This window comes from Gallus gallus, chromosome 22 (assembly GCF_016699485.2).
Source record: "Gallus gallus isolate bGalGal1 chromosome 22, bGalGal1.mat.broiler.GRCg7b, whole genome shotgun sequence".
In the NCBI taxonomy this organism is placed as follows: Eukaryota; Metazoa; Chordata; class Aves; order Galliformes; family Phasianidae; genus Gallus; species Gallus gallus.
In genome coordinates, this window is record NC_052553.1 from 3,308,204 (window position 1) to 3,325,251 (window position 17,048).

Genomic DNA, 17,048 nt, shown 5'->3' on the forward strand with positions numbered 1-17,048 from the left:
GGCGGGGTGGGGGGGGCGGGAGGCGTGGCCTGCGGATCCACCGGAGTGACGTGAGGACAAACCAATAGGAAGAGCGGATCGCGCCGCGAGAGGCGGGGCAGAGAGGATGGACGGACAATTGAGCCAATAGGAGAAGAAATAGCTTTCCCGCCCATTCTCTCTCCCCGCCCGGCGTGTTGTTTGTTTGTGAGGAGAAGTTGGGGGGTGGGAGAGGGGCGGCCGTTCGTCCGTCCCCTGTGCGGAGTGCGCCCCGCCTCCGCCTCTCTGAGGAGGGGCCGTGAGGTACCGTGAGGGGAGTTCTCCCCGGGAACGGGCGGATAGCCGCGTGTTTGTAGGAAATACAGCACTACACCCGTGGGGATAAATGGGGGGGGGGGGATGGGATGTAGAGCCCTCTCTGTGGGGGTAAAACGGAGGTAACGGTGGGGAGAGGAGAGGCCCCACGTCCCGGGTGAGGGAATGAGGGGAGAGCCCGGCCCAGAGCGCAGAGCTCCGTTCCTCCCGCAGGGCACAGCTCCGGGCGCGCAGCCAGAGCCGGCCGGCGGCACTGGGAGACTGCAGGCCCTGAGTTGGGCAGCGCGCCCAGCGCCGAGGAACTCCCGTGTAGAAGGAGCTGCGGAGCCACAGCTGCCCCACGGGACGCGGATGAGGTATGGAGCACTGTGAGGAAGGAGGAGAGCCCCACGGTGCCTCAGTTCCCCCAGCACTGAGCCCGTGCCCACCAGGGGGCTGCAGCCCCACACTTGCCTGCAGCCCCGCAGCTGCCTCTCAGGACGGTGGATGAGGTACGGAGCGCTGAGAATGAGAGCCCCCCCAGTGCCTCAGCCCCTCCCCCCCAGCACTGAGTCCCTGAGCTGCTGCCCCACACCTGCCCACTTACAGCCCCACAGCTGCCCCACAGGATGGTGGGTGAAGTATGGAGCACTGAGGAGAAGGAAGGAAGCCCCCACAGTCGTCCCCTCCCCCCCGCACTGAGCCCCTGAGTGCACCAGAGGGGCTGCAGCCCCACACCTGCCCCAAAACCTGCAGCTGCTGCATGCCTGCAGCCCTACAGCTGCCCCATGGGACATGGATGAAGTACAGAGCACTGAGGAGAAGCAGGGGAGCCCCCTCAGTGCCCCCCAGCACTGTGTCTGAGTGCAGCAGGGTGGGCTGCAGCCCCACACCTGCCCCCCAACCCCCAGCTGCTGCCTGCAGCCCCACACCTGCCCCATGGGACATGGACATGGTATGCAGTACTGAGGAGAAGGAGGGGAGCCCCCCCATTGTCTCAGTTCCCCCCAGCACCGAGCCCCTGAGCTGCAGCCCCACACCTGCTGCCTGCTTACAGCCCCACAGCTGCCCCATGGGGCATGGATGAGGGAGAGAGCACTGAGGAGAAAGGAGGGGAGCCCCCTCAGTGCCCCCCAGCACTGTGTCTGAGTGCAGCGGGGGGGGGGGCTGCAGCCCCACAGCTGCCCCCCAACCCACAGCTGCCGCCTGCCTGCAGCCCCACAGCTGCCCCATGGGACGCGGATGAGGTATGGGGGGCACTGAAGAGGCGGGGAGCCCCCCCAGCACTGAGCCCCTGAGCTGCAGCCCCACAACTGCCCCCCAGCTGCCTCACAAGACATGGATGAGGTACAGAACACTGAAGAGAAAGAAGGGAGCCCCCTCAGTGCGCCCCAACAATGAGCCCCTGAGTGCAGCGGGGGGCTGCAGCCCCACACCTGCCCCCCAGCCTGCAACTGCTGCCTGCCTGCAGTCCTGCAGCTGCCCCATGGGATATGGATGCGGTATGCAGCACTGAGGAGAAGGAGGGGAGCCCCCTCACTGCCCCCCAGCACTGAGTCTGAGTGCAGCAGGGGGGGGGCTGCAGCCCCACACCTGCCCCCCAACCCACAGCTGCTGCCTGCCTGCAGCCCCACAGCTGCCCCATGGGACGCGGATGAGGTATGGGGAGCACTGAAGAGGCAGGGAGCCCCCCCAGCACCGAGCCCCTGAGCTGCAGCCCCACGCCTGCCCCCCAGCCCACAGCCCCACAGCTGCCCCATGGATGAGGTATGGGGAGTGCTGAGGAGAAGGAGGGGAGCCCCCGCGGTGCCTCATTGCCCCCCAGCACCGAGCCCCTGAGCTGCAGCCCCACACCCGCTGCCTGCTTACAGCCCCCCAGCTGCCCCCCAGGACAGCGGATGAGGTACGGGGAGTACTGAGGAGAAGGCGGACAGCCCCTGCAGCGCCTCCGTCCCTCCCAGCACGGAGCCCCCGAGCTGCAGCCCCCCAACCGCCCCCCAGCCCGCAGCTGCCGCCTGCCTACAACCCCGCAGCCGTCCGCAGAGCTCCGCACGGCCCCCAGCGCAGCAGCTGGCAGCCGGGGGGGCCGCGTGGGGCGGGGGCAGCGAGGCGGCGGGGCTCCGGCCGCGGGGTCACGCGAGGTCTCCGAGCCCCAGGGCCTCGTGCGGCGGCGGCTGAGGCGGGGACGGCCGGCAGCGCGCAGTGCGCAGGCGGCTGCCGCTGTGTCCTCAGATGAGCCCGCGTGCCCGCGGGGAGCCGCAGACTGAATGCGGCCGCGCTGCAGCGCATGCGTCACCGAGCGCGCGCACGTGCCCCGCAGCCCCTCGCGTTTCTGCTTCCCTTCCCCCTCCCCGGCCCCCCCCCTTTCCCCCCCCCCGACCTCTTCCCGCAGCCCGGCCCAGCTGTCCCCGCGCTGGGGGCCCGCACAGGGATGCGTCGTCCCAGGATGGTGCGGCCACGCTGCTTATGGCCCACGTGCCACAGCGACCACCCCCGACCCCCTCCGTGAGATGCATCCCCCCCCCTCCCCCAGCCCCCCAAAAAAGCGAGGCCAGGCGAGCGTGTGGGTTTTTTTTTTTGTTGTTTTTTTTTTTTTTTTCATTCACTTTTCCGCATACTTTTTTTTTTTTTTATTTGTTACAAACATACAATTCTTTAAATATAGACTGTAAAACTCCATTTGCAAAAATCTGCTACGGTAAGGAGTGCTCGCTAGCATGAGGAGTTCGTCACGTCGGGCGTCATCTTTTGCTAGTGGTAAATCCAGGACCTGCCTTCGGCAAACGCCGGCCGCTCCCCGGCGCTCCCGAAGCCGCCCCGCCGGCCGCAGAGGAAGGGAATGAGAATCGGCCCCGCCGCCGTGGGAGAGGGGACGGGACCCCCCCGGGCAGCCCCGCGCTGGGCCGCGTAAAGTGCATGGTTTGCTTTTATTTTTTTTTTCTTTCTTTCATTAAAAAAATAAGAGGAATAAAACTTTCTTCTTTCGTCAAGGTACGCGGGGAGGAGTGAACGACGTTTTGGTCTCTCAGCAGATATTGCAGGAGCCAGGCCCGGCCCTCCTTGCAAGGTGTTTTGCCATCCAGCGGCCCCCGGCTCCTCCTGCGCCCCGGGATAACCGCCTGCTCCGCCATCTTGTCGGCCTCGCGCTGCCTCCAGGAGCCGCCCGTCGCCTCCTTCCATCGCTGCCGAGCTCCGAGCTTCAATCCGTGCTGCAGGACGGGGCGAGCGCCTTCCCACACAGCGGGCCTGGAATGTGCCACGCTCAGAGCCAACACCACCACACCCAGCAGCAGCGCCCTGCCGGGCACCGCCGCAGCCACGGGAGGACGAGGAGGGACCCGCAGCACGCACAGACGTCCCCAAAACCTCCCGGCACGGAGCTGAGCTGCTCTTCCAACGGCCATCTTCTCAATCTGCTCCCGGCCCCGTGGCAAATATCTGCTGAGAGACGGTCGCCGCGCCGCCCCGCGTACCATCACCACTCGCTTCACGGTTCTTTTTAACTTTTTTTTTTTTTTCCTTTTTAATTTTTTTTTTTTTTTCATCTTCTATTTTAAAAGAGAAGCCGGCGAGGTGGGTTTTCTTTTCCGCCAACGAGAGAAGCTGCCCCTCAGTGCAGAGCGGAGCAGCTGGGGAGCGAAGCGCCTCGGAACCGCGCCGGGGAGCGGCCGCATCCCGACGAGTCGCCCTCCGCTGTCACGGAGTGATGGACCACTCAATATGAGGGGATCACTGCAGCCAACTCCTGTGCCCGTTACCCCGGGGCGGCCGGAAGCACGCGGGGTAACGCAGCGTTTCCGTTTTCTCTTGGGAGGGAGCGGGGAAAATCGAAGCAGTTTTGACTTTGACGGAGCCGTGGGATTTGATTCTTGGGCTGATCCACGCGGGCGGCCGGCCCGGACGTCTCGGCTATTTACACGAGGTTCTGGGGCGCTATACAAGATTTACATTTCCGTTTGTACAGCAGATGCTTTGATAGAGTCGCGCTCTCAAACCGTCCCTTCCGGGGCGACAGAAATCTGGAAGCTCCACAAACCCGGCGTTCCCCTTCCGGATAAAAGCCTTTTGCCCGTCTCCTACAGAATCCAAGCCATTGAAAAAGAAAAACAAAAACAAAAACCAACCAAGCGAAACAACCACCTCATATCTATACACACATACAGGGCTGTGTGTATACAGACACAGAAGGAACAACCGAACCGCCGCCACGCGAAGCCCGGCTCTGCCCGCTGGCGTTGGGGAGCAGGAGGGGAGTCGGCTCCCACCACCGAGCACGGCAGACCACCACCACAACCCCTCTCCTCCCCTCGCGGGGTGCAGCCGGGCCTCGCTCAGCCTCTCCGTGTGGCTGCGGCCAGAAAACACCGCACCGCTCTGCTTGTTCTCTCTTTGTTGCTGCGAGATTTCTTCCCCCGACGCGCTCTGCTCTTCTCACCCGTGTGCTGGAAGGTCAAATGGAGCTGTGGGAGGTTTCTGTACATAGATACAGCGCTCAGAGCCGGCGCCGGGTGGGACAGATGTGCTGGGTGTTGGGTTTTTTTTGGCCTGCGTGATGTTTGCCTCTTCCCTTTTCCACGTGGCTCCTAAGCGGCGCTACCACGGAGTAAGAAAGGTAAGGCGAATTCAGCCAAAAAAAAATCCAAAAAAAAAAACCAAAAAAAGGAGAAAAAAAAAAAAACCCCAAAAAGAATATATATATTTATATATATATATATATAACCCTCTTCGAAAAGGAGAGGTACCGCCCGCGTCGGCGCAAGAACCGGAGTGGCTCCCAGCAGCTGAGCAACAGAAAGTCCATCAGCACCGAAGCGAGGGGACGCGGCGCTGCTGGCGCGGACACACACAGCAATACAGCAGGACATCACTGGGACAGCTGCCTTACAGTACAAAATACAGTACGAGTGTACGGCGCCGGGCGGACACGCAGGAATTACTATTGCTCCCGGGAGGGCGTCGGAAACCGAGTCCTTTCGTGATGGAGGAGAGTTAAAAACAGGAAAACGGAAGAGAGTCCTGGTTAAAAATTCCCTTCAAAAGGGGCGGCGGGGGGCGCGTGGGGACGGCCCCGCTGGGATGAGCCGCCCTCGGCCGTGCCTCACTTCTGCCAATAAATACGGAGCAAACGGAGCGGGGCGGCCGGGAGAGGGATGGAGACAATAAATTAAGAAGGCAGCTGAAATGAGAGGGCGGGCGTGCGTGGTGTGAGACAGAACCGGAGGGACGACGACGGTCCTACGAGAGCCTGGGAGGCGTCACACAGCAATAGCTGGAACTTTGGAATGAACAGCGGGCTCCCATTCAGTTCAAAGTTAGGAGTACGGCGTGTTGGCTTAAAAAAAACCCCGCTGTGCAGGGCGGGACTGAGCCGATTGCTTTAAAAAATAAAGACCATTCGAGAGTGAAAATCCATTTAATAACAGAGGAGAGCGCCGAGAGGCCCCGCTGTGCTCCGCGGCGGCAGGAGCCGCGCTGGCGGAACGTCGAGGTGGTCATTAAGAATAATTAAAAAAGGGGGAGAGAGGACAAAAAATTAAAAAAAAAAAAAAACCAAAAAGGGGGGGGAAAAAAAAAAAAAAAAAATGAAAACCAAACCCAAAAAAAGGGGGGAGACGTGGCGGGGCTCCCAGCTCCCCCAGCCACCACACGTTGAGGTACTGAGGAGACGCGTTGAGTTCGTGTTAAAAACCCGCGCTCGGAGGAGGGAGAGGAGGAAGAAGAAGAGGAGCGGGGTGGGATTTCTGCACCTGAGGTCGGCGGCACCGCGGCGTGGGGGATCCCTGCGGCACCGCGGCCGTGTGCTTTGTGCTGCTGCCTTCTGCTGCTGCCTTCCTGCTGCTCGCCCTCTCTCTGCGACCCCCGTGGTCGAAAGAAAAGGAGAGGAAGGGGGGGGGGGGGGGGGAGAAAAAAAGCCAAAAAGGAGAAAAAAAGAAAAAAAAAAAAAGGAGGAAAAAAGAAAAAAAAAAAAAAGGAGGAAAAAAGAGCCCCGAAGCCAAACGAGGCCGTTCCTCACTCCTCACAAACCTGCCGGATTCCCACCTGCTCGGCTGCGGGGTCCGGGTCGGCTGCCCGGAGTTCTGCATCCCGGAAAACAACGCTGCGGAACGGAGGGGGGGAGATGGGCTAAATTCAAAAGGGAAATCGAAGGAGACAATGGACGTTGGTCCAGAGACGAACCCCTGCGTGGCATCGCATCGCATCGTATCGCATCGCCTCTCGCGGCCGTGGGCTCCGGTGCAGACGCCGGGATGCTGGTGGGGCAGTGCCGGCACGGAGAGGGGGCGGGATGGAACGGGACAGGACGGGAGAGAAGAGAGCAAAGGAGAGGAAAGGAGAGGAGAGGACAGGAGGGGGGCCCGGCGGCCCCGAGGAGCGCAGAGTCCTCGTTGGAAGCGGGCTGAGGGCTGCGGGCGCTCCGTGCCCCGTCGGAAGGAGAGACGCGGGGGGGGCTGCGGTCGGGCCCGGCGCTCCCTCCGTGTCCGGCGGCGCGGGGCGCGGGGCCCCCTTCTCCCGGTCGCGGTCGCGGCCCCGGCGGCGAGGAGGGGAAGGGGGGTCCGGGCGGGGGTCGGGCGCTGCCGGGCGTCGGGGGAGGAGGAGGAGGAGGAGGAGGGGGGGGGGTTGAGGCGGGGGTCGGTGTGGGGGGGGGGGCTCAGTCGTCGTCCACGTCGTCGCCGTCCGAATCGTCGCCGGCGCCGCTGCCGCTGCCCGGCCCGGGGGGCCCCGCGCGGCGGTCGTACAGCTTATCCCGCTGGCGCTCCTGGATGTCGCGCATCTCGTCGGCGTAGCGGCAGAAGGCGCCGCCGAATTTGGCCCAGGCTTTGTACGGGACGGTGATGGCGTTGCGGTAGGACGGCTTCACCTCGCTCACCCGCAGGAAGACGCCGTACTTATTGCAGCCCACGTCGAAGAAGAAGCGCTTGGAGTCCACGGTGATGGAGGTGCCCTCGGGCAGCTCCCCGTAGAGGCCCCCCCCGCCCGGGCCGCCGCCGCCGGGGCCGCCCAGCTCGTCCTCCTCCCCGCCGTAGTCGTCGATGAGCTTCGCCAGCGCGTCGCGGAACTCGATCAGGCCCTGCGCCGGCAGCGCGATGGTCTGCCCGCTCTGCAGCCCGGGGGGGCCGCCGGGGAATCCTCCCGGGCCGCCGGGCCCGCGGTTGACGGTCTGCCGGATGCGCAGGAAGCGGCCGCGCTGGTTCTCCTTCAGGTCCAGGTAGTACTTGCGGTTCTCCCGCACCAGGAATTCGCTCTTGAGAGCGCGCCGCGGCCCCGAGCCGCCCTCGTCGCCGCCGGGCCCCGCGGCCTGCGCCAACTGCTCGGGGCTGGACGGCCCCAGCTGCGCGTAGTGCTCGATGAAGTCGCCCAGGTAGTCGCGGAACTCCGCCGCCACGGCCATGGAGAGCGTCAGACGGCTCTTGGAGCCCCCCGCGCCCACCTCGGCGATCTTCAGGAAGCGGCCCTTGGCGTTCTGCTTCACGTCCAGGTAGAAGCGCTTGTTCTGGATGTCCAGCCGCTTCGACGCCAGCTCCTGCGTCTCCTGCTCGGGGCCCGGCCCGGCGCCCGGCCCGCCGCCGCCGCCTCCGCCGCCTCCTCCGCCGCCGCCTCGCGGAGCCGCGAAGCCGCCGCCGCCGCCCCCCCCGCTGCCGCTGCCGCTGCCGCCGCGCTCGCTGCCGCTGTCCCCGTCCGCCATCTTGTCCGTCCGCCCGCCCGCCCCGCGCCGGCCCTTCCGCGCGCGCCGCCCCGCTTCCGGCGCGCGGCCCCGCGCCCCGCCCCGCCCCTCTGCGACAAGGGGTGACGTCACCGCCGCACTCCGCGCCGCCGCGCGCGGCTCTCCGCGGGGTCACGTGGTCGGGGAGAGGCTCCGCCCGCCGCGTCCCCGCGCGCCCTCTGCGGTCCCCGCCCGGCCCCGCCCCCTCCCGCCAGGCCACGCCCCTCCGGGCGGCGCCCCCGCCGTCAATCACGCCCGTCCGCCGCTCCCATTGGCCGCGGCGCTGCGGCCGGGGGGCTCGTGACGTCACGGGGGGGGGCTTAACGTCATCAGTCCCTCCGGCCCGGGGCAGCAGGACGGGGCGGCTGCGGCCGTCCCCAGAGAACGGCCCCCGTGTGAGCCGTTCGGGTGCCCACCTCTCTCTCCCCCCCCAGCGCACAGCACGGCGGAGGGCTGCGCTGTGCGGTGGAGGGGGAGTCAGAAAGGAGGGGAGGGGGATACCGTCATCCCGGGGCTGTGATAGGAGGAGGGGAAACGGCTTCGATGGGAAGGAGGTGCCGTTCGGCTCGGGGGTGAGGAAGCGGTGCCTCCCAAACACAGCGCCCACCGAGGGGGGGTCACAAAGCAGCCCTTCTCTGTGCCCCCCACAGCCCCCCCTTTGAGGACGGTGAGACAGATAAGGGCGGGACGGTCACCCCAACGCGATGTCCCCGTGTGCCTTCTCACCCCCCCCCCCCCCCAACCCCCCACGGGGCGTTCCTCGTCAGCCCCAACCCAAAGGCGCCCCCATAGGGGGGGGGGGACACCCCAGCACCCCTCACTCAGCACCCGGAGGGGTCACCACAGCCTCCCTTGGTCCCCATCCCCCCCCCCCGACCCCCCCCCCCCCCCCCCCCCGGCGCACACACACAGCAATCAGCATCTCCACACAATTGTTTTTCTATATAAGGTCGGGGGGGGACACAGCAGAACGAGCGCTGCGGTGGCTCAGCTTTTGAAGACCAGACGGGCGCTGGGGGGGGGGGGGGGGGGCCTCACAGCCCAGGAATCCCCCGGGGGCGGCGGGAGGGGTCCCTCCGGGCTCTCAGTGGGGCAGCTCGTGGGGGATGAGTTTGTAGTGGGAGCCGCAGGACGGGCAGCGCTGCGCCTCCCCTTTGTGCAGCCAGAACCAAATGACGCAGCTGTTGTCCTCTTCACCTGAGGAGAGAGCAGAGGGTGGGAGGGATGGAGGGGAGGGGGAAGGGGGAAAGGGGGAGGGGGAACGCGGGGGCACACGGGGACAGATGGCAGATGGGGACACTCACAGACGCAGCCCACGATGCGTTTATCGGTGATGGAAGGCACGAGGTTGGGGTCCTCCTTGGTGCCCGCGTAGCGCTTCGGCCGGAACATACTGTAGGGGTCCTGGGGGGGATGGGGGGGGGGGGGTTAAAGCGGGAGCCCCCATCCCCAGCAACGCCGTTCCCACCCCGTCCCATCCCCGCGCCCACCGCCTCGCCCCGCACTCACCAGGCCTTTATTCATGGCCTCCATCACCTTCCGCTCCAGCCCCGTCGCCTGCTCCTCGTCCGTGGCGAGGTCGCCTGCGGGACAGCGCGGTCAGAGCGGCGGCGGCCCGGGCCCGGGCCTCGATTCAGACTCAGCCTCAGATCCACCCCCCCGTCCCTCCTCCCGTCCTCACCGGGCGCGGCGAAGTGCCGGGCGGGCGCAGCCCGAGCGGTGGCGGCGGGCAGAAGCCGCAGCGCCGCGCCCACCCGCAGTAACCTTGAGGCCATGGCTGCAGCGGCGGCAATCAGCGCTTCCGGCGGCGGCGGAGGCGGAAGCGGAAGTGGAGGGGCGGAAGGGCGGGGCCTCGGGGGACGGATGGCGCGTGTTGCCCGGGGCAACCGGGGTGCGGCCCATAGCAACGGGGGATGGAGCCCCGCCCATAGCAACCGGCCCTGAGCGGCCGGCCCCGAGGGGCTGCGGGCCGGGCTGCGTCCCCGGGGCCCGCAAGGCCGCTCTCCCATCCCCCGCTGCTCGGAGCGGCGTTAATGCGTCGCCTTCGTTAATATTTCAGTGCAGATCGATGGCTGCGGGAGGGGGGGTGTCGTTAATTACCTGCAGGGGGGTAATTACCGCGCGGTGGGGTGAAATGGAGCTTGTTTTGAGGTGTGCTGAGGGGGGAATGGGGAGAGAAGGGGGGGGTGTGGGAAGGAAGGAGAAAATGGTGTAAAGAAGGAGAAAATGTGGGCAAAAGGGGGGAATGGATGGAAAGGAAAGGATGGAGGGATGGGGAAAAGGGTGGGAGAGGGATTGGGAAGAAAAGGAGAGGAGGGAAAAAGAGAAAAGATGGGAAAAATGAGGAAATGAGGGGGAAAAAGGAGAGAAAATGGAGGAGAAGGGGGAAAAATGGAGGACAGGGAGATAAAACTGAGGAAAAGGAGAGAATATGGAGGACAAGGAGAGAAGATGAAGGAAAAGGAGAAAAAATGGAGGAAAAGGAGAAAAAATGGAGGAAAAGGAGAAAAAAGAAAAATGGAGAAAAGGTGGAAAAATGGAGAAAAAGAAAATATTGGGAAAATGAACAAAAGCTGGAGAAAAGATGAAATAAAAGTGAACAGATGGAAGAAATGAGAGCAAATGTGGAATAGAAAGAAGATGGAAGGAGAAAGGAGGGCAAATAGGAGAAGAAATGGGAAAAAGTGAGAAAAACAGGAGAAAGAATGGGGAGAAAAGGAGCAAAAATGGGAAAAGAGAGATGGGAAAAGTGAGGAAACGTTGGGAAATTGGAGAAAATGTGGAAGAGATGAGAAAATATTGGGGTGTAAATGAGAAAATATTGGGGGAAGGAGAAAATGCTGGAGGAGAAGAAGAAATGCTGGGGAAGAAGAGGAAATATTGGGGAAGAAGAGAGAATATGGAGGAAAAAGAGCAAATATGGAAGAAAAATAGAAAGTATTGGAGATGAAGGGAAAATGTGGGGGAAGGAGAGAAAGTGTTGGAGAGGAATAGGAACTATTGGAGAAGAAAAGAGAAAATATTGGGGGAGAAGAGAGAAAATTCAGGAGACGAAAAGAAAATTGAGGAGAAGAGAAACTATCGGGGAAAAGAAATTATAGAGGAAAAAGAGGAAATATGGAGGAAGAAGAGGATATTAGGGAAGAAGAGAAACGATTGGGGAATAAAAGAGAATATGGAGTAAAAAGAAAATATTAGGGAAGAAAAGAAAATACGGAGAGAAAAGAGAAAATATAGAGGAAAAACAGAAAGTACTGGAAAAGAAGGGAGAATGGAGGAGAAGTAGAGGAAGTATTGGAGAGGCATAGAAACTATTGGAGAAGAAAAGAATATATTGGGGAAGAAAAGAGAAAATTTGGGGGAAGAAGAGAAACTATTGGGGAAGAAAAGAGAATATGGAGTAAAAAGAGGAAATATTGGGGGAGAAGAGAAAATATTGGGGAAGAAAAGAGAATATGGAGTAAAAAAAGGAAATATTGGGGAAGAAAAGAGAATATGAAGTAAAAAGAGGAAATATTGGAGAAGAAGAGAAACTATTGGGGAAGAAAAGAGAATATGGAGTAAAAAGAGGAAATATTGGAGAAGAAGAGAAAATATTGGGGAAGAAAAGAGAACGTGGAGGGAAAGGATGAGATATTGGAGAAGAAGGGGAAATATTGGGGAAAAAGAAAAAAAAATTGGAGAAGAAAATAACGGAGAAGAAGAGGAAACGTTGGGGGAGAAAAGAGAATATAAAAGAAAAAGAGGAACTGTTGGAGAAGAAGAGAGGGAAGATGGAGGCAGCGGTGCGGGGCGCAGGGCCGGCTCGGCAGTGTGGGCGCGTGCCAAGGGAGGAGGGCGGGGGGGGGCAGGGGGGGGCAGGGGCGGCCCCACATCCCCAATCCGCCGCCGCTGCCCCCGGTGCCCCCTGCCCGCCGCGGGCATGCAGGGCATGGAGCTGTGCGCCGTGGCCGTCGTCATCCTCCTCTTCATCGCTGTCCTGAAGCAGTTCGGCATCCTGGAGCCCATCTCTGTGGAAGGTAACCCCGACTCTCCCCCCTCCCCACGATGGCACGGAGGTCGTTTTTGGGGTGCCCACCCCACGCCGCCCGTAGGGGATGTCGTCTGTGTTGGATGCGTGGACTTTTTGGGGTGGTTCTTTGGAATGTCCGTGGTGGAATGCAGAGGTTTTGGGGCGTCCCTTTGTGCCATGTCATGGCCCTGCTCTCCCACCACGCTGCGGGATGTTAGGGGGCTCTGAGCCCATCTCCGCCCCTGAGATGGCACAGCGTGGACCCACAAACCCACAGGGACCCCCAAGACCCCCCGAGATGGCACCTCCACACCCAAAAGCTGCACATGGGGGTGCACAGCATTTATCCCCCCTCCCCATTCCCATCCCATCTTCCCCATCCCGAAGTTCCTGCTCTTCCCCGCTCAGCGCTGAGCCGCTCCGCAGGGGCTTCACGGGGCTGAAAACATTAATGGGCATCATTTATTAATTACCTTCCGGCAGCGCGGATGGCCGGGGCGGGGGCGGCTGCAGGATGCGATGCGGGTGGGGATCTGGGCAGGGGCTGCTGGGGATGCTCTACGATGTTCCAGAATGCTTTGGGATGTGCTCGGGGATGACTGGAGATTCTTGGGGACGCTCCGGGATGCTTTGGGATGCTCTGAGATTCTCCAAGATCCTACAGAACGATCCGGGATGCGCCGGGATGCTCCGAGATGCTCTTGGGGATGCTCTGGGAAGCTGCAGGATGCTTGGGGTCAATCTGAGATGCTCCAGGATGCTCTGGGATGCTCCGGGATGCTCAGGGTTACGTGGGGAAGCATGGGGATGCTCAGGGATGCTCCAGGATGCTGCAGGACACTTGGGGATGTTTTAAGATGCTTAAGGATGCTTAGGGATGCTTTGGGATGCTCAGAGATGCTGCACGATGCTTTGAGATGCTCCGGGATGCTGCAGTATGGTTGGGGATGCTCTAAGATGCTCAGGGTTGCTTTGGAATGGTCAGGGATGCTTTGGGATACTCTGGCATGCCCCAGGACGATGCAGGACGCTTGGCGGTGCTCTAAGATGCTCAGGAATGTTTTGGGATGCTCCAGGATGCTTTGGGATGTTCCAGGGCGGTCCAGGATGCTGCAGTATGGTTGGGGATGCTCTTAAGATGCTCAGGGATGCTTTGGGATGCTCCAGAATGCTGCAGGACGCTCAAGGATGCTTTGGGATGCTCAGGGATGCTTTGGGATGCCAAGGGAAGCTCCAGAATGTTTCACGGTGCCTGGGGGTGCTCGGGGGTGCTCTGACATGCTTGGGGATGCTGCAGGACGCTCTGAGATGCTCCAGGATGCTGAAATATGCTCGGGGATGCTCCAGGAGGCTGTGGGATGCCCGAGGATGCTTTGGGATGCTCAGGGAATCTCCAGAACGTTTCAGGGCGCCTGGAGATGCTTTGGGATGTTCTGGGGTGCTTGGGGATGCTTTGGGATGCTCCAGGATCGTGTTGCTGGAGCAGGCACAGCCCAGCAGCTCCCGAGAACCCCCCCAAGTGCAAAAGGAGCTGTTTCCTCCCTCGCTCGGGTTGCGAAACCCGGAGTTCGCAGCGGCTGCAACCACCGGGGGAGCTCCGCATCGCGACAGGGAAAGCCGCCGGCTTCGGGGATTCCCGTTGTGCTTCCGAGCGCTGCCAGATCCGGGATGAGGCTCCCACAGTGCTCCTGGAGGGACAGCCCCACCCCGGTGGTCCCGACCTCCCCAGCCTGTGCCCCTCTGCCCCCCCCAAAAAGGTGACACGCCGTCACCCCCAGCAGACAGCTGCGATGCCGACGTGGAGCTCTCGGCTGCGCGGCACCAACCCGAGGCGCTGGAGCAGCTGCAGGCACACACCAAGTTCACCAAGAAGGAGCTGCAGTCCCTCTACCGCGGCTTCAAGAACGTGAGCGCAGTGGGTTGGGACCCCCTCCCTGCTTTTGGGGACACCCCCACTCCGGGGCTTCCCGTGGCCATCGCTCTGTCCTCCCCCCAGGACTGTCCCAGCGGCCACGTGGACGAGGAGACCTTCACGCTCATCTACGCGCAGTTCTTCCCGCAGGGAGGTGAGTTGGGGGTACATCACCCCTCCAGAAAGCATCACCCACCCCAACCCCCCCCCCAGAAACACACCGACCCCATGGGGTGCTCCCTAACTCCCCCCCCATCCACCTCCCCTCCCCAGATTCCAGTGCCTACGCTCACTTCTTGTTCAACGCCTTCGATGCGGACGGCAGTGGGGCACTGTGCTTCGAGGTGAGCACTGCTGGGGGGTGGCACCGGGGGGGTGGGGGTGCTCGGCCCTACGCCAGCACTGTGAGTCATCAGATATCACTGCTGGCACAGGGGGGTGGATGCTCAGGAAGGGGTTGTGCGTGGATTTTGGAGCAGCGCCCCAAAACCACCCCGAACCCCGGCAGTCTGAATGCACCCCAAAGTGCTGCTGCAGGCCCAGGGCTGCGGGATGCTGCGGCACGGCCGGGCAGTGCGTCCTGGGCCATTAAAAATAGATGGGAGCCAGAATAGAAACGGGATCGATAGGAGAAGTGCCCGTGGTCAATAGCCACGCTGCAGTGCTCTGTGGGGTCACGGCAGCTCCTTGTAAAACGGGCTGCTCACCATCACTGTCCCATCCACCCCCTCCCCTCCCACCCCCCCCTGGCAGGACTTTGTCATCGGGCTGTCCGTCCTGCTGCGGGGCACAGCGCAGGAGAAGCTGAAGTGGGCTTTCAACCTCTACGACATCAATAAGGACGGCTGCATCACCAAGGAGGTGCCCTGGGGGACGTCCGGAGGGGGGAGGGGACACCCTTGGGTCAAAAGTGGGGGTTTCGGGGGGGTTCTCTTTGTCAGCGCAGCTCTGTCTGCCCCCAGGAGATGCTGGAGATCATGAAATCCATCTATGATATGATGGGACGCTGCACACTGCCTGCCCCGCGGGACAGCGCGCCCGCAGAGCACGTGGAGCAGTTCTTCCAGGTCAGTCTCCACCACAGCGTGGGGATGGGGATGGGGTGGGGTGGGGATGGGGATGGGGGTGGGGATGGAGAATGGGGGTGGGGATGGAGAATGGGGGTGGGGATGGAGATGGGGGTGGGGATGGAGATGGGGGTGGGGATGGGGTGGGGATGGAGGTGGGGGTGGGGACGGGGATGGAGATGGGGGGACGGGGATGGAGATGGGGATGGGGATGGAGATGGGGGGACAGGGATGGGGGTGGGGATGGGGATGGAGATGGGGATGGGGACGGGGATGGGGTTGGGAACAAGGATGGGGGTGAGGATGGGGATGGAGATGGGGACGGGGATGGAGATGGGGGGACGGGGATGGAGATGGGGGGACGGGGACGGGGATGGAGATGGGGGGACGGGGATGGGGATGGAGATGGGAATGGGGACAGGGTTGGGATGGGGGTGGGGATGGGGATGGGGTCGGGATGGGAGTGGGGATGGAGATGGGAGTGGGGATGGAGATGGGAGTGGGGATGGAGATGGGAGTGGGGATGGAGATGGGGACAGGGTTGGGATGGGGACAGGGTTGGGATGGGGACAGGGTTGGGATGGTAGTGGGGATGGGGATGGGGACGAGGATGGGGATGGGGACAGGGATGGGGTTGGGGACAGGGATGGAGATGAGGATAGATATGGGGGCTGGGATGGGGGTGGGGGTGGAGATGGGAGTGGGGATGGGGGTGGGGATGGGGATGGACATGGGGGTGAGGATGGGGATGGAGATGATGATGGGGATGGAGATGGAGATGGGGATGGGGACAGGGATGGGGGTGAGGACGGGGAGGGGGATGGGGACAGGGGTGAGGATGGGGTGGGGATGGAGAAGGGAATGGGGACAGGGTTGGGATGGGGTGGGGATGGAGATGGGGGTGGGGATGGGGACAGGGGTGGGGGTGAGGATGGGGACGGGGGTGAGGATGGGGACGGGGATGGGGATGGGGGTCAGGATGGGGATGGGGGTCAGGATGGGGATGGGGGTCAGGATGGGGATGGGGATGGAGATGGGGATGGGGACGGGCGTGAGGATGGGGATGGGGACAGGGATGGGGTTGGGGACAGGGATGGAGATGAGGATGGAGATGGGGGCTGGGATGGGGATGGAGAAGGGAATGGGGACAGGGATGGGGTTGGGGACAGGGATGGAGATGAGGATGGGGACGTCCCCGCTGAGCTCTGCCCTTGCAGAAGATGGACAGGAACAGGGATGGCGTGGTGACCTACGAGGAGTTCTTGGAGACGTGCCAGCAGGTGACACCCCCCCCCCCCTCCCCCCATCCTTGTCCCCATAGAGACATCAGTATGGGTTTGGGGACCCCTCTGGTGGTGCCCCCTCCCCCTGTAGGCACCTGTGACGTGTCCGTGTCCCCCTGGCAGGATGTGGACATCATGAGCTCCATGCAGATCTTCGAGAACACCATTTAGAACACAGGGATCCCAGGATGGCCGTGGTGGGACACAGCATGAGAGACGTTGAAAGTGAGGAGAAACCCTTAAAAGCGAGGAGAAAACCCTTAATGATGAGGAGAAGCCCTTAATGATGAGGAGAAGCCCTTAAGAATGAGGCTGGCATCACCTGCTTGCACACCGGACCCGCCCCCCCCCAGCGGTTCATTTTGGGGCACATCTCCCCCAAAATGGGTCTTCAGCCCCAGGAGTGACCCAACACAACGTGGACATTATGGGATGGATGCGGCCCGGATGGGTGGGGGCTGTTGTGGGGTGTGTGTGTGGGGGGGTTGTTGGGGAAGGCCCACTGTGGGCCTCGGGGAGGGCTGGGAGGCCGCAGAGCCCCGAGCCGTGGGGACCCCCCGCCCTTCCATTGGAGCTGCTTTGTTTCCCCTAAATAAAGCACCCGGCGATGATGTGGGGATCCCGCAGTGGAAACCAGGCCCTCTGGGGCCGTATTTCCCCCAAAACGGGGCGGACGAAGCGGCCCCGGGGGTGGCGGTGAGGGCGGAGGGGCAGGAGGAGGCCCGGCCCTCCATGGCGGGCGGCCGTTACCATGGCGACACGGCTGCGCCGCGGAGTCCTTTGGCCATCACTGCGCATG

At 62.4% G+C, this 17,048-nt stretch overlaps 4 protein-coding genes and 2 long non-coding RNA genes across 11 annotated transcripts; 3 read left to right on the forward strand and 3 right to left on the reverse strand.

The window, feature by feature from the left end:
- The first annotated feature begins 188 nt into the window (after positions 1 to 188).
- LOC124417356 lies at positions 189 to 1,350 on the forward strand. The gene is made up of 3 exons (XR_006932004.1): positions 189 to 282; positions 508 to 650; positions 1,331 to 1,350. It is a non-coding gene; the product is annotated as an uncharacterized LOC124417356 (long non-coding RNA).
- Positions 1,351 to 4,949: 3,599 nt separating this feature from the next.
- On the reverse strand, positions 4,950 to 8,093 carry LOC107049543 (transcriptional activator protein Pur-beta-like). The gene has a single exon (XM_015273258.4). The coding sequence runs from the start codon at positions 7,955 to 7,957 to the stop codon at positions 6,923 to 6,925; it is 1,035 nt and encodes a 344-aa protein (XP_015128744.2). The 5' UTR covers positions 7,958 to 8,093; the 3' UTR covers positions 4,950 to 6,922.
- Positions 8,094 to 8,890: 797 nt separating this feature from the next.
- On the reverse strand, positions 8,891 to 9,769 carry LOC107049545 (cytochrome c oxidase subunit 5B). The gene is made up of 4 exons (XM_015273265.4): positions 9,657 to 9,769; positions 9,485 to 9,558; positions 9,280 to 9,379; positions 8,891 to 9,172 (listed from the first exon to the last, which is right to left on the reverse strand). Exons 1-4 carry the CDS (start codon positions 9,748 to 9,750, stop codon positions 9,060 to 9,062), a joined length of 381 nt encoding a protein of 126 aa, XP_015128751.2. The 5' UTR covers positions 9,751 to 9,769; the 3' UTR covers positions 8,891 to 9,059.
- A 1,744-nt stretch (positions 9,770 to 11,513) lies between these two features.
- LOC124417357 lies at positions 11,514 to 13,659 on the forward strand. The gene is made up of 2 exons (XM_046903443.1): positions 11,514 to 12,754; positions 12,905 to 13,659. The coding sequence occupies exons 1-2, from the start codon at positions 12,502 to 12,504 to the stop codon at positions 13,657 to 13,659; spliced, it is 1,008 nt and encodes a 335-aa protein (XP_046759399.1). The 5' UTR covers positions 11,514 to 12,501.
- KCNIP3 (potassium voltage-gated channel interacting protein 3) lies at positions 11,514 to 16,860 on the forward strand. Of its 5 annotated transcripts, none has more exons than XM_040651586.2 (8): positions 11,514 to 11,994; positions 13,745 to 13,893; positions 13,984 to 14,053; positions 14,173 to 14,243; positions 14,653 to 14,760; positions 14,862 to 14,966; positions 16,184 to 16,246; positions 16,373 to 16,860. In XM_040651586.2, the coding sequence occupies exons 1-8, from the start codon at positions 11,604 to 11,606 to the stop codon at positions 16,418 to 16,420; spliced, it is 1,005 nt and encodes a 334-aa protein (XP_040507520.1). In that variant the 5' UTR covers positions 11,514 to 11,603; the 3' UTR covers positions 16,421 to 16,860. The 5 variants fall into 5 exon arrangements, with proteins under 5 accessions (XP_040507520.1, XP_015128750.3, XP_040507519.1 ...); XM_015273264.4 differs by having other exon boundaries at positions 13,769 to 13,893; XM_040651585.2 differs by having other exon boundaries at positions 13,745 to 14,053.
- Positions 12,432 to 16,990, reverse strand: LOC121107423. Of its 2 annotated transcripts, XR_005841558.2 has the most exons (3): positions 16,851 to 16,990; positions 16,345 to 16,487; positions 12,432 to 14,887 (listed from the first exon to the last, which is right to left on the reverse strand). It is a non-coding gene; the product is annotated as an uncharacterized LOC121107423 (long non-coding RNA). The 2 variants fall into 2 exon arrangements; XR_006932005.1 differs by having other exon boundaries at positions 16,345 to 16,990.
- Between the last annotated feature and the right edge of the window lie 58 nt (positions 16,991 to 17,048).